Source organism: Rhinolophus ferrumequinum, chromosome 5, assembly GCF_004115265.2.
Source record: "Rhinolophus ferrumequinum isolate MPI-CBG mRhiFer1 chromosome 5, mRhiFer1_v1.p, whole genome shotgun sequence".
Lineage (NCBI taxonomy): Eukaryota > Metazoa > Chordata > Mammalia > Chiroptera > Rhinolophidae > Rhinolophus > Rhinolophus ferrumequinum.
Genome location: NC_046288.1, coordinates 85,318,080 through 85,331,384, shown reverse-complemented (window position 1 = coordinate 85,331,384; position 13,305 = coordinate 85,318,080). Strand labels below are relative to the sequence as shown.

General features: G+C 56.8%; 1 protein-coding gene across 24 annotated transcripts in view; it reads left to right on the top strand.

Moving 5' to 3' along the window:
• ABLIM2 (actin binding LIM protein family member 2) overlaps window positions 1-13,305 on the top strand; it is a 124,765-nt gene that overhangs the window by 20,527 nt on the left and 90,933 nt on the right. For 23 of the 24 annotated variants that reach the window (XR_004422973.1, XM_033105479.1, XM_033105481.1 and 20 more), the window contains exon 1: window positions 4,295-4,349. The exons of the other annotated variant lie outside the window; for it this stretch is intronic. Coding sequence is in view for 22 of the 23 variants with exons in the window: in XM_033105479.1 (XP_032961370.1) it covers window positions 4,325-4,349 (25 nt within the window). In the remaining variant the exon portion in view is untranslated. Of the gene's footprint in view, window positions 1-4,294; window positions 4,350-13,305 lie in introns of those variants that run through there. 24 annotated transcript variants of the gene reach the window in all.

The window sequence follows — 13,305 nt, the reverse complement described above, 5'->3', positions numbered from 1 at the left end:
AAGAGCGCATTTCTGCTTTCCTTTAAATCATCATAGTTTTCACTCGGGTCCCCACCCTGGCAGGGGTGCTGGTGTAGGATTAGGACAGAGCTTTCTACACGGCGGGGAGCGACCCATTTGTGGGCGCAGAATCAGATTAGTGGGTCACAGCAGCGTTTGTTATGTAAGAGGTGGAATCGAATAGAAAAACAGAGAGCACATCACGAGGAATAAGGGTAAGTCCTGTTTGATGGAAGAAATTGTGTTATGTATTTACGTATCATAGGAACTGTTGCTACGTGTGCTCGGCTGAAAAAGGAGCCCTTCACGATCTATCAGGTCCTTATTTTGGACCCTGTGAGTGCTGTCTTATTTGGAAGCGTCTTTGCAGATGGGGTTAAATTAAGGATGTTGAGACGGGGGGATTACCCTGGATTACCCACTGGAGCCCTAAATACACTCAGATTATTCTTAGAAGAGGCAGAGGGAGGATACAGACAGACACCCAGGAAAGAAAGCCACTGACCGTGAAGGCAGAGGTGGGGGTGAGGCAGCCACAAGCCAAGGCCGCTGTGGCCACCAGAAGCTGCCAGAGGACGGCACAAATCCTCAGCCTCTGGAGGGAGGCAGGCCTGCTGACACCCTCACTCCAGCCCCATGAGACCCATTTTGGATGTCCGGCCTCCAGAACTGGGAGAGAATCCATTTCTGTTGTTTTAAGTGGTACGGTTTGTTACAGCAGCCACGGGAAGCTGATACGCCGTGAAACAAACATCCCTAACGCTGGAGGCATGAATCAGCAGTCAGCCACCCCCGCCTGGGGCCTCAGACTGGCCGGGGCTCAGCTGACCAGGCTGCCTCGGGGGGTGTCTCTGTGTGGTGGGGCGGCTCAGCTCCATCTCACGCCTTCCTCCTGGACCCGCAGGCTGGCCCGAGTGGTCTCGTACAAAGGCAGAAACACGATAAGGCAGGCGGCAATGCATGACGCCTCGGCTCGGAATTGGCACGTTGTCACCTCCACCTGTGTGCCATTGGCCAGAACCAGCCCCGTGGGCAAACACACGGTTGGTAATGGCACAGGAAGCTACCCTATCCCCCAGATGAGACGAGCAGTGAGGGAGAAGCAGGGAGAGTTTAAAACCCCGTCCACCACAGGCACGCACACTTGTGTGTGCGGGGCCCCCATCCGATGTGATACCGCTTTCTGTGTGCCGAAGTCGGGACAGTGCGGAAGCCACTGCCCAGGGACAGAGCCTGGCTCCAAGTGTCTGTCCCCAGCGCCCTTGACCCCAAGGTTTATGGGTTTTCTGGGCCCCGGCTCTGCTTCTCTGTGACTCTTCCTGAGATCAGCAGGAAGGTTCTGGTGGGACAGGCATAGCGACAGCATTTCTGGCCTTACCTCCTCGCCCCACTTCCGGAGGAAAAGAGGGCGCACCCTGCAGCATCTGGGAGGGGAGCAGACTGCTTCCCTGAAGCCCAGCCCCCACAGCCCGAGGATGAGATGTGTGAGTTGCAAGTGAGCGTAAGCCCACTGTGGTCCTGCCTGCTGCTTTCAGATCTCACTGGTGACCTCGGAAACCTCTGCAGCCCAGGCCATGGGGCAAGGGACCCCCACAGGGCTGGGGGGGCCTTTCCTCTCTGCAGGTGCTGCTGCCCCCTCCAAAACCATGGGGGAGGGCAGGGTGCAGGTACCCCCGCCAGCCCTCCTGAGGCCCTAGAACAGGAGGCTGTGGGTCCCCGCACCCCTGGATATTTGTGGGTAGGAGACTCCCCCACTCTGTGTTCCCATGAGCCAGAGGTAAGCTTCCCGGGTCCCAGCGGCCAGCACAGTTGGGGGAGCAGGGGCAATGGGGCTGGAGCTCCAGGGGTGGTTGGTGCCCGGGCGAGGGAGCCAAAGGCTGGCAAGCACCCGGAGGGGCACAGAGCTCAGGAAGGCACTGCAGAGCCGGGCCCTGCACTGATTCCTGCCTGAAGGCCCAGGGTCCAAGAAGCCTCCACTCGAGCGCGGCCCTTCTCCCCTGGGGCGCCGAAGTACCCCCCGAATGCAGGTGTTTTGGCCTCCAGCCAAGAAGAATGGGAGGCGTCGGGTACCCTGGTAGGGAGGGTATCGGCCTTGGGGAGTATGGCCTGAAGCTGGGAGGCTCTGGGAGGGTCCAAGGCAGATAGCTGGCCCTTCCTGGGGCCGCAACAGGGACTGGGTTCATTCCCACATGTGTGTCTTCACCTTGGGCAGCCCCTGGTTCCCGCCTCATGGTGGAGGGAGGAGGGTCCTTCGGAGGGTGTGGAGAGCATGGGACCCTCGCCCCTCCAAGGGCCTTGTGAGAGGTCCAGCTCTGTGCTACATCCAGGGTCCCAGAGATGCTTGTGGAAGGGCCGGCTGTACCCACCGCCCCTCCACTGCACTTCGCTCTCTGACACCTGAGCAAGACCCTTCCTTGCCACCCATGGTTCTCAGGGAACAGCCCCTGCTTGGGTGGGGCGTAGGACGCCCTGGTGCCTGCCCAGCTTCCCACCTACCAGATGCCCCAGGCTTGGGCAGCCAAGGTCGTCCTTCCTGCCACCTTGCGCGTCTCCTCTCCAACCTCACACAGGCTGCTCCCCCTGCCTGGCACGCCCTTCCTGACGTTGAGGGGCTAACTGCTCCTTGGTGTCTGCGTTCCCGCCGCCGCTTTCCTCCAGGGCACCCCCGTCGAGCCCCCAGGAGCTCTCACTGCCCTCTGTGTTGCTCTCAGCCCGGCACTGGTCACACAGGGTGGGCCCCTCGTCCCCCACCGCCCCCAGACTCTCAGGCCAAAGCCTGTGGCTCCGCCCACCTGTCTCTGCTCAGTTTCCTCATGGGGAAAGTAAGGGTGGGATTCCCGCTTGGGCCTGAGGCAGTGTATGGGACTGCTGTGTGCTCAGCCGGGGCTGTTGTCGTTCTCACTGGCATCGTTTTCTGCCCCAAGCTGGGCACTGGGCCGCAGGGATAGATAGCAGAAGAAATGAAGGGGAAACTCTTCTCATTTATAAGCAAAGGGGATGCTTGGATCACTGCCTCGGATGCCTAATTTGTACCCATTTGTTGGTCCGCTGGGCTGTGGGAGTGGAGCTCCAGGCCACTTCCTGCAGTGACCTGCGGTCACCATCCCCATCTACTGGGTGTGACTCATGAAAGTCAGACTGGGCAGCGGGGCTGCCAGCACCTGCTCCCGACTCCTGAGAGCTGCTGGGGGAGGTGTTTTCTGCTGAGTGCCATCACAGGGGCCACTCAGCCCTCCCAGAGCCGCTCCGAGGGCCGAGTGGTCCTGCCCCGGGCTCTTAGCTGCGGGACCCTGGCCCTGGTTAGCTAATGACTGGATTGGCACACGTCATGTGCCCGTGGGTTGTCTGCGGCCACGTGCTGGGTCAAGGCAGTGCTGCCTACATGATGGCAGATCACATAACATTCTACCTCCTGAGATCTTAAAGCCGAAACTAGCAGAAGGGCATCACAGAGAACGGGGGACGCCTCAGGGACCACGCGGTCAGCCAGACTTGGGCAGGAACGCAGCGCTGGCTTCCGTGCCCCGGGGCCTCCTCTAGTCACCTGAGCTTCCCAGGCCTCAGTTTCTCCTCTGGCACATTGGGGCTGTGCAATGGGTTAAGTACGTCCCCCCAAGTTCACGCCCACCCGGAACCTCTGTGTGTGACCTATGTGGAATAAGGGTCTTTGCAGATGTGATGAAGATGATGATGGAGACAAAGTCCTCCTGGGTTAGGGTGGGTCCCAAATCCAGTGCCTACTGACCTGACAAGAGACAGTAAAGGACATGCAGACACAGGGAGAAGCCATGTGGAGACGGAGGCAGAGACCGGCATGTTGCGGCCACAGCCCAGGAACGCCTGGGGCCACCCGGGGCTGGGAGAGGCAGGAAGGAGCCCCCCATGCAGCCCCCAGAGGGGCCTGGCCCTGCTGACACCTTCACTTTAGACTCGTGGCCTCTGGGACTGTGAGACTGGAAATGTCTGTTGTTGAAGCCCCCAGTGTGTGGGTTGTTGGGCAGCTCCAGGACCCGGGCATGGGCGGTAACCCCCCACACCGAGCTGTTGGGTGGGCGGGAGCTCACTCATGTGGCATCTGGCATGTGTAGGGCAGTGAATGGACCTGGCCCCCCCAGCCCCCTCTCCCCGCCCCCACGTGTCTTTTCAAAGTCCCTTTCCCGGACGCCTGGGAAACAGGTGCGCCTTTGGAGCGTGGTGGGAGTCTATTTCAGTGTGACAGGAGGGCGTGTCCATCGGAGCGGGCGGGCCACAGAGGCTGCCCCACTCGTCCAGCTGTCGCCCGCAGCCTCCACCGGTGCCAGCCCTTGCGAGGAGGCCACGCTCCATGGGGATGCCCGGAGGAGAGGCGGGTAAGGCCCCAAACTGCCCTTTGTACTAAGACCATCCGGCTGGGGAGGAGGGAGCGTTTTTCTCACTAGAAGTCTTGAGCCCTAGGGATAAGCTCTGGGGGCCTGACATGAAAGGAGGCCCTCGGTCTACCTGAGCTCTGCTGTTTATGAACATAGCACCTGTGAGCGCTGACGTGTGCCGGCCTTTGCGACTTTCTCTTACGGATGCTTGATGACAGCCCTGTGGAGTGACCCCATTTTACAGATGAGTAAGCTGAGACTCGAGAAAGGGAAGTGGCGGGCATCAGAGCCGAGACCCCCTTGGCTGGGCAGAGTCACTGGGCCCACAGATTCTGCACCAATCCCTGCTTAGCCCCTTTCCTCTCCCATTTCCCCCCTCTCCTTCCCCCTCTCCTCCCCCCTGTCCTCCCTCCTTTTCTTCCTCCTTCTTGTTCTTTAAGGCAGTGGTTCTCAACCAGGGCCGATTTTGCTCCCCAGGGACCACGTGGCAAAGTCTGGAGACGTTTTTGGTTGTCACAGTTTGGGAAGGGGGTGCTCCAGGCACCTGGTGAGTGGAAACAGGGAAGCTGCTTAGTGCTCCGCAGTGCACAGGCTGGCCCCCAGCAGAGAGCTGCCTGGCCCAAGATGTCAGTTGGGCTAAGACTGAGAGACCTGCCTTAAGGAATATCATGAGAACGTCAGTTCTCTTGGTGTTGACACAAGGAACAGGGCCCATTAGCTACTTAGGTAAGGAACAATAAGTACCTTCTCATCCACTCAAAGCCCACGTGTGGACTGGTGGCCTGGGTGAGGATGACAGGAGGAGAAGGCGGGGGACTCAGGGAGAGGCGGCAGGAGGACATGGTGAGGGCAGGTGCCAGGGCAGGGAGCCTGGACCCAGAAGCAGAGAGAGTGCGGTGTGCGGGGGGGCCTCTGTGAGCCGCGGTGTGCAGCACCGGGCTCCTTCCTGCGGGCTCCCGGCCTCCACCCTGAAATGTTCCCGACTGTGGTCGTCAGGCCTCCGTCAGTGCCATGGACGCCTCCTTTGGGGGCAGCCATCGCAGAGCTTTCCTCTTGCTGGTGTCCTCTCTAGCTCACGGGGTCTGTCCAGATGTGGGGACCAGGATGCCTGGCCCCCATCTCCCCGTCAGCGCCTCACACGCCAGGGTTTTTACTGACAGGAGCAGCTCTGGGCTGAGACGGTGGCAATGGCTGTGTTCTGTGCAGGGACCTCAAGGACCCCATCAGTAAATGGGGTGATTATGGTTCCTCCGCCCCGGCGGTTGTGAGTAAGCATAGCAGACACTCCATATTTATTTCCCGAAGCAAGTAGCTGGGGCTCCCCCCATGCTGGCCTGACCGGCCCTGTGTGGGCTTCTGTCTCCTTCAAGCACCAGTTAGCTTGAGCTCAGGTAACTTCCCTCTGGCCTGGTTGGTATACTGGATTGTTCTGGAAGTTCCAGCGGATTCCAGGAGCTGAGGCATGTGATGATGCCTGTTTCCCAGATGGAATTTCCACGCCGGAGGTCGGGCGGGTCTCCGCGCTCAGCTGAGTACACAGTGTCTTTCACACCCACTGTGCTTTCCCCAGACCATCGCCAAGAACCAATGGGAAGGAACAAAGGCCAGTAATGTGACAGAGAGCACAGACCACTGCAATGAGCCCTGTTGTTCCCGAGTCACAGGTGAGAACCGGCATCTTGTGACACAAATAGCAGGAAAGGAAATGTGATTCTATTTATGTAAAGTTATAGTAAGAGCTAAAACCAACAAAACAAAACTATACTGCTCTTAGAAGGAAACAGAGATCAATCTGTGTGACTTTGGACTGGGCAGTGGATTCTTAGATGTGACACCGAGAACACAAGCAACAGAAGAAAACTGAGAAAGTGGATTTCATCAAAAGTAAACTTTTATGCTGCAAGGAACATTATAAAGAAAATGAAACACAATGGGAGAGAGTCTTTGCCAAGCATTTGATAAGGGACTTGTATCTAGAGTATATAAACAAAAAAATCAGTCATTAAAAAATTAAATGGAGGTGGCCGGATGGCTCAATTGGTTAGAACACAAGCTCTGAACAACAGGGTTGCTGGTTCGGTTCCCACATGGGCCAGTGAGCTGCGCCCTCCACAACTAGATTGAAGACAACGAGCTGCCGCTGAGCTTCCAGAGGGGCGGCCGGATGGCTCAGTTGGTTAGAGCGTGAGCTCTCAACAACAAGGTTGCGGGTTCAATTCCCACATGGGATGGTGGGCTGCGCCCCCTGCAACTAAAGATTGAAAACAGCAACTGGACTTGGAGCTGAGCTGCACCCTCCACAGCTAGACTGAAGGACAACAACTTGGAGCTGATGGGCCCTGGAGAAACACACTGTTCCCCAATATTCCCCACTAAAACTTAAAAAAAAAAATAGTTAAAAAAAATTAAGTGGACAAAGGATCTGAGTAGACATTTCTCCAAAGAAAACATGCAAATGGCCAACAGGTACATGAAAAGGTGCTCAGCCTCACTAATCACCAGGGAAATGCAAGTCAAGCCACAATGAGATGCCACCTCACACCCACTAGGATGGCTGTGTTCAAAAATACAAACAATAACCAGTGTGGACAAGGGCATAGAGAAATTGGGCCCTCCTACATTGCTGCCGGTGGGACTGTCACGTGGTGCAGCCACTTAGGAGAAAATCAGGTGGTTAAGCAGTTACCATACAACCCAGCAGTTCACCCCTACGTATGTACCCAGAAGTGCGACCATGTCCATGCAAAAGGGCTCATGCATGAATGGTCACAGCACCTTGTTCAGAATAGCCCCAAAGTGGAAACAATCCCCAGTCCTTACACGGAGGAGTGGGTACATGGGGTGTGTTCACACAATGGAATATTACGCAGCCATAGAAAGGAACAAAGCACCTGCTACAATGTGGATGAACCTTGAAAACATGATGCTGAGTGAAAGAAACCAGACAGAAAAGATCACATATGAGGTCTGACAATTAAATTCACAAACCATTACAACAATGTTGCTCACCTTTTTTGATATCAGAGGGATTATTCATTATGAATTTGTACTAACTGGACAAACAGTTAACCGAGTTTATAATTTTGAAGTGTTGAAAAGGCTGCATGAAAAAGTTAGACAACCTGAACTTTTCACCAACAATCCATGGCTCTTGCATTAGGACAATGCACCAGCTCACACAGCACTGTCTGTGAGGGAGTTTTTAGCCAGGAAACAAATAACTGTATTGGAACACCCTCCCTACTCACCTGATCTGGGCCCCGGTGACTTCTTTCTTTACCCGAAGATAAAGGAAATATTGCAAGGAAGACATTTTGATGATGTTCAGGACATCAAGGGTAATACGATGACAGCTCTGATGGCCATTCCAGAAAAAGAGTTCCAACATTGCTTTGAAGGGTGGACTAGGCACTGGCGTGGGTGCATAGCTTCCCAAGGGGAGCACTTCAAAGGTGACCATAGTGATATTCAGCAATGAGGTATGTAGCACTTTTTCTAGGATGAGTTCGTGAACTTAATTTTCTGACCTTATACACTAAAAACCTTTGAACTCTGTGTTTTAAATAGGTGAGTTGTATGGAATGTGAATTATATCTCAATATAATTCACATTTTTTAAAAAGCATACACTGAACCTTGTCTGCAGAGCTGTCAAATGGTCAAGACAGGATTGTTCCCAGTTGTGCTGAAGGAAGGATCCTCTCCTAGTGGTTTCAGGGGGATAATTGCACTAAAAGCGACAGGTGCACAGGAGGGTCTGGACAGTGGCTGGCATCCTCCTGGGTAATATGATGGGAGAAAGGGGTGTTGGGGGGCTGTGACCTCTGTGGCCATCCTGGCTGGATTCAAAGATAAGGACTTTTCTGGGCTGGTGGTGCCCAATGGGCCCCCATCCAGACGGGTAGTGTCTCTAGGTCAAGGCTACAACCCCATCTTCAGAGACCTGAGCAGGAAGGGGCTGGCTGGTGGCTCTGAGCCGGCCAGTGCACACTTGGGGGCATGACGGCAGGTCCTCCAGCCTGCCGGGCTCCCACACAAGGGGTGTCCCCTGTCAGACACCTTGGGGGAGTGAGGGGTCATGGTGGGATTAGCTCAGCTCTTATGCACCCTCTTGGTGGGAGGTGACAATGGGCTTGGGATCTCGCAGCCTGGGTTCAAATCCCAGCTGTGCTATTTGGCCATTTCCAGCTCTGTGACCTGGGCTATTGACGGAAATTGCCGAGTGCAGTGCCTGGCACAGCCCCGGCACAGGAACTGAAAGATGATGCCACTGAGATTGTCACCACCCTGCCTGTGCCCTGTACGGTCCTTCAGTCACCAAATGAGTTTCCTGTTTCCCATTAGATTTAAGGAACATTTATTGGGCATCTGCTCTGTGCTGAGCTCTGGGCATATGTTGAAGACCCAGAGAGGTCACTTGTTGATTCAGTGGTAGCCGCCCTGGCCCATGGCAGTGCGACACGGGGGACAAGCACTGCCTGGGGGCCTTAGACCCGAGCTCTGGGCCTGGCCTGGCCACAGACTTGCCGGGCATTGGTAGTTTCCTCTGTGTGTGTGTGTTGGGGGGTGGGGGGAGGCCCAGGTGCCTGCTAAGCCCTGATCTTCCGGAATGCCACCCATGAGATCCTCAGATGCTTCTCCGGTCAGGAAGAGCTGCTCTTCCGGGGATGAAATAACACACTGCAGGGATGTGGGTGGCGAGGGTGCCTGGATCAGCTGCTTGAAGCTTGAAGAGTCCCAGGAACTGCCAGAAGATCAAGCTGAAGTCAGCTGGGAGCCCCTGTGGCAGCCGGAGCTTCCAGGGAGCTGCTCACGGCCACATTTCTCCCAGCTTCTGCCTCTGGAAGGAGCCCCCCCCGCATCCCCCAAACGCACACTGACACCCGCTGAGCCCCCACCATGGCCAGCCCTGCCACGTCATCCTCAAACAGCCCTTCCCTAGAGCAGCCGGATGGCTCAGTTGATTAGCGCACCAGCTCTGAACACAGGGTTGCCAGTTCGATTCCCACAGGGGCCAGTGAGCTGCGCCCTCCACAACTAGATTGAAGACAATGAGCTGCCACTGAGCTTCCAGAGGGGCAGCCAGATGGCTCAGTTGGTTAGAGCGCGAGCTCTCAGCAAGGTTGTCAGTTCAATTCCCGCATGGGATGGTGGGCTGCGCCCCCTGCAACTAAAGATTGAACATGGCGACTGGACTTGGAGCTGAGCTGCGCCCTCCACAGCTAGACTGAAGGACAATGACTTGGAGCTGATGGGCCCTGGAGAAACGCACTGTTCCCCAATATTCCCCAATTAAAAAAAAAAAAAAAAAAGCCCTTCACTGAGGACCTCAAAGGGACAAGAGCAGGGAAAGACTTCAGAAGGCCTGGAGGACACACGGCGAGATGCTGAACCGTATGGACGCCGCTGGTGAATGCTGCAGGAAGCAGGAGACAGACGTGTGTCCAAAAGGGCTACAGCTCCGTGTGATAGGGGTTGACTCATCCCATTTATCAAGTGCCTCCGCGGTGCCAGGCCCTGCGTGGGGTGCTGGGCCTCCACGCGCAGCACACAGCTTCCAGGTGTGGGGCCTGCCAGTCCTTCAGCGGGACCGGTGCGCTGAGCGGGGTGAGCAGGCGAGGAGGGCGGCTCCTTCCCCGGCAGCCGGTTCCTGCCGCCCCCCAGGCCAGCCCCGAGCAGGCGCGGAGGCCCACGCGTGGGTCGGACCTTAGGCGGCCACTGTCCGGGCGGACAGAGGTGCGGACGGGGGCCAGGGGAAGTTGGTCAGTTTGGAAACACAGCGGGGTCACGTCCCGATAAGCCCGTCATCCGTAGGAAATATCGTTAAGTCGAAAATGCAATGAATACACCCCCCCCACCAAACCTCACGGCTTCGCCTGGGTTCTACTGAACGTGTGTCGCTGTCCTACCATCGTTAAGTGACAAAATCTAAGTGGAACCATCGTTACGTGGGAACTTTCTGTACAAAGCATTTTCAGAGTCTGTTCTGTCTGCACACTTGTGCTCAAGCCCCCACATCTAATTCTTAGACCCCCCCAGGATAGAGCAGAGCTGCTGGCTGCCCTTGGGGGAGGTCAAGGCCTCCATGGGAGAAACCAGAGACCATTCCCGTGGGGAATCGGAAGCGGGCCAAGTCACGTCCGGGTCTCAGGGCCACTTCCGGTGTGCAGGTCACTTCCGGGTCATGGGTCACTTCCGGAGTGCTGAGGGAACAGCTTCCCGTGGAGGTCCCAGCGGGTCCTGCAGCTCGATCTCGTGTAGTTGTAGAGATGGGCGTGGGGATGGGTCCCGGCAGGAGCGTCCCTGTGCCCGGAGTTGAGGCATCAGTGCGATGGGCTCTCCGCGTGGGGTGTTCCCACCTCTGTCCCCCGTGTCCACCCTTCAGTGCGAGCTCCCGGGGATGGGGACGGTCTGCTTCTCCGTGCCCGCCCCAGCTTGGCGGGAGGGGGTGCCCGCTGCATCTTCTCAGGATGGAGGACGTGCCTGGGGGTGACAGGATGGCCCTGTGACGGGGCGTGCGACGGCCGAGCCCGCTCGCTGCGCCCAGGCTGCTGGCGCCACGGTGAGGGGTCGGCTCCAGGGGCGGGGAGCAGCTGCCTGGTTCCCGGTTATAACTAGCGGCCGGCCCGCAAGTAGGTGAGGCAGTGAGAGCTCGCGTGTGAGTAACTGGTGTGATTTGCTAACTCACAACCTTGGGAGAGCAGGTGAGGCCCGGACCTGTTCCTGAACCAGACAGGACCCGTGGGGTGTTCTGAGGGCGGGGGGACAGACCCTCTGCGGCAGAGGGGGCATCGGGCGGGCACACGGCTCCACGGCACACGTGGGGTGTACCAGCCTCAGGGACGCTCAGGGATGCTGTGATGCCTCAGGACAGAGCCAGGCAGCCCCGGTCGCCCCCAGGACCCGGCCCTCGGGAGAGACACACTTCTCAGAGCTGGCTGCTGGCCCTGGGGGCTTCCAGGCCAGGGGAGGCGGACAGGCCAGTGGGCACGGGTCACCCGTCGTGGTCAGGGTTCAGCTGCCATTGCTGCTCCCCAAGCCAAGGGCCAGTGAGGCTCGGGGCATCTGGATGAATGGAGCATAGCTGGGACAGGTGCTGGGGTGCAGAGGACCTCCCCCACCTACCCAGAGGTTACCATTGGGCCCTCCCTGGAGGAGCAACCTCACCACCTCCAGTCCCCCTCACACTTACTGCCTCCTGCACCCCCACAACACAGCAGGCACTGGCTGAGTCACCAGCTTCACACGTGTTCTCTCCCCTGATCTGCACAAGGGTCCTGCATGTGACAGTACTTGTCCCCATTTTATAAAGGACGAAACCGAGTCTCCTTGAGAGCATGTGACCTGCCCAAGGTCAGCTGGGGAGGGCATCACTGGGATCAGCACTGGACTGTCCCCCTTCCCACGCGCCCTCCCTGCCATCCCACTGAGCTGGGCCAAAGTGTGAAGGCAGAGCTCAGGCAATCCACTGAGGCAACCGCGTGAGTGAGGTGTGGCCCTCTGGGAACTCCAGGTCCCCTTCCTCACAGCCCCCGCCCCAAATTGCTGGTCTGCCTCTGAGACGCCGACAGGACTGAGCCGGGAGCTGAGGCTCATACCTTCCATGCACTACACCAGGTGCTTTCTCTACTCCCGTGGGTTCTAAACAGAGCCTCCTGAGAGCAAGCTCCAATACACAGATAGAAAGACTGAGGCTTCTCAGCATTTAGTCGGCTCTCCGAGGTCACAGCCGCCCCTGGATGGTGGGTCCAAACCCAGCCTTGCTGCTGTGCCCCAGCTCGCAGCACACAGCTCCTCCGGGCCTCATTCCTGGTGGCAAAGGAGAATCCGTCCCACCTGGATGGGTTGTAGGAGAGGGACCACAGCGACTGCCAGTTAGCTGGCCCTCCAACACCGAGCAAGCCGCATCCCTCCCTCATGAGAGGGAGCCTTAGGGGTCCACTTTCCCAGTCATAATTCTTTTGATTCCCAGCGGGGTTCACTGTGCTGCGGTTTCATTATCACGGGCGGGACCAAAAAGTCACAACAGCCCTTGTATGATTGATTCTTACCACTTGAGTTTGTTTTGTGTTATTATCACAGTTAGGGATTTGTTAAACCAAATGTTGGAGCCGATCTTGAAATTGTAGTGAAACAAACCTGCCGCCTGTGGTTAGGTCTGGGAATGTGGTCGTTCTGTTTCTCTGTCGTTTAAAAATTTTAACAGACTCTATTCTCAGAGCAGTTTTTAGCCGACAGAAACATTGAACAGAACGCAGAGAGTTCCCATATATGAGCTACCCCAAACCCCTACTTGGGGGTTTAACGTCCCGCCTTGGTTCAGTTTGGTGTGGTACTTGAGTCGCAATTGATGAACCCATTTTGATACATTATTGTTAACGGAAGTCCATAGTTTACATGACGGTTCACTTTTGTGGGTTTGGACAAATGTGTAACGACATGTATCCTTCAGTCCGGTGTCGTACAGGCTGGTTTCACTGCCCCGAAGTCCTCTGTGCTCCCCTTGTCCATCCCTTCCTTTTCCCCAATCCCTGGCATCCGCCGGTGTTCTTGTCTCCGTGGTTCTGCCTTTTCCGGAATGTCATGTAGTTGGCACCGTACGGCAGGTAGGCTTTGCAGATTGGCTTCTTCACTTAGTGACATGCATGTAAGTGTCCTCCACGTCTTCTCATGGTTTGACTTCTTTCTGTAACATTCGCACACCAGACATGAATTGTGGCCAGAAACCTGACTTAGGGCCACGTGGAGAAAACCCTGGGCGTTGCCAGGCTCGGGTCCTGATCCCTTTCTTGCCGCGGCCCTGTGGCCATGTACTGGCTGGGCCACCTGTCCCAGCCTCAGGTCGCTCAGCAGCAGCAATGACGGCACTTATTTGCTGGCAGCTGTGAGGAGCGTTCCCTTTGCGAAGCCCCCGTATGCATAGTTGACCTACAGGGAAGGGCCTCTCCTCGCAGTTG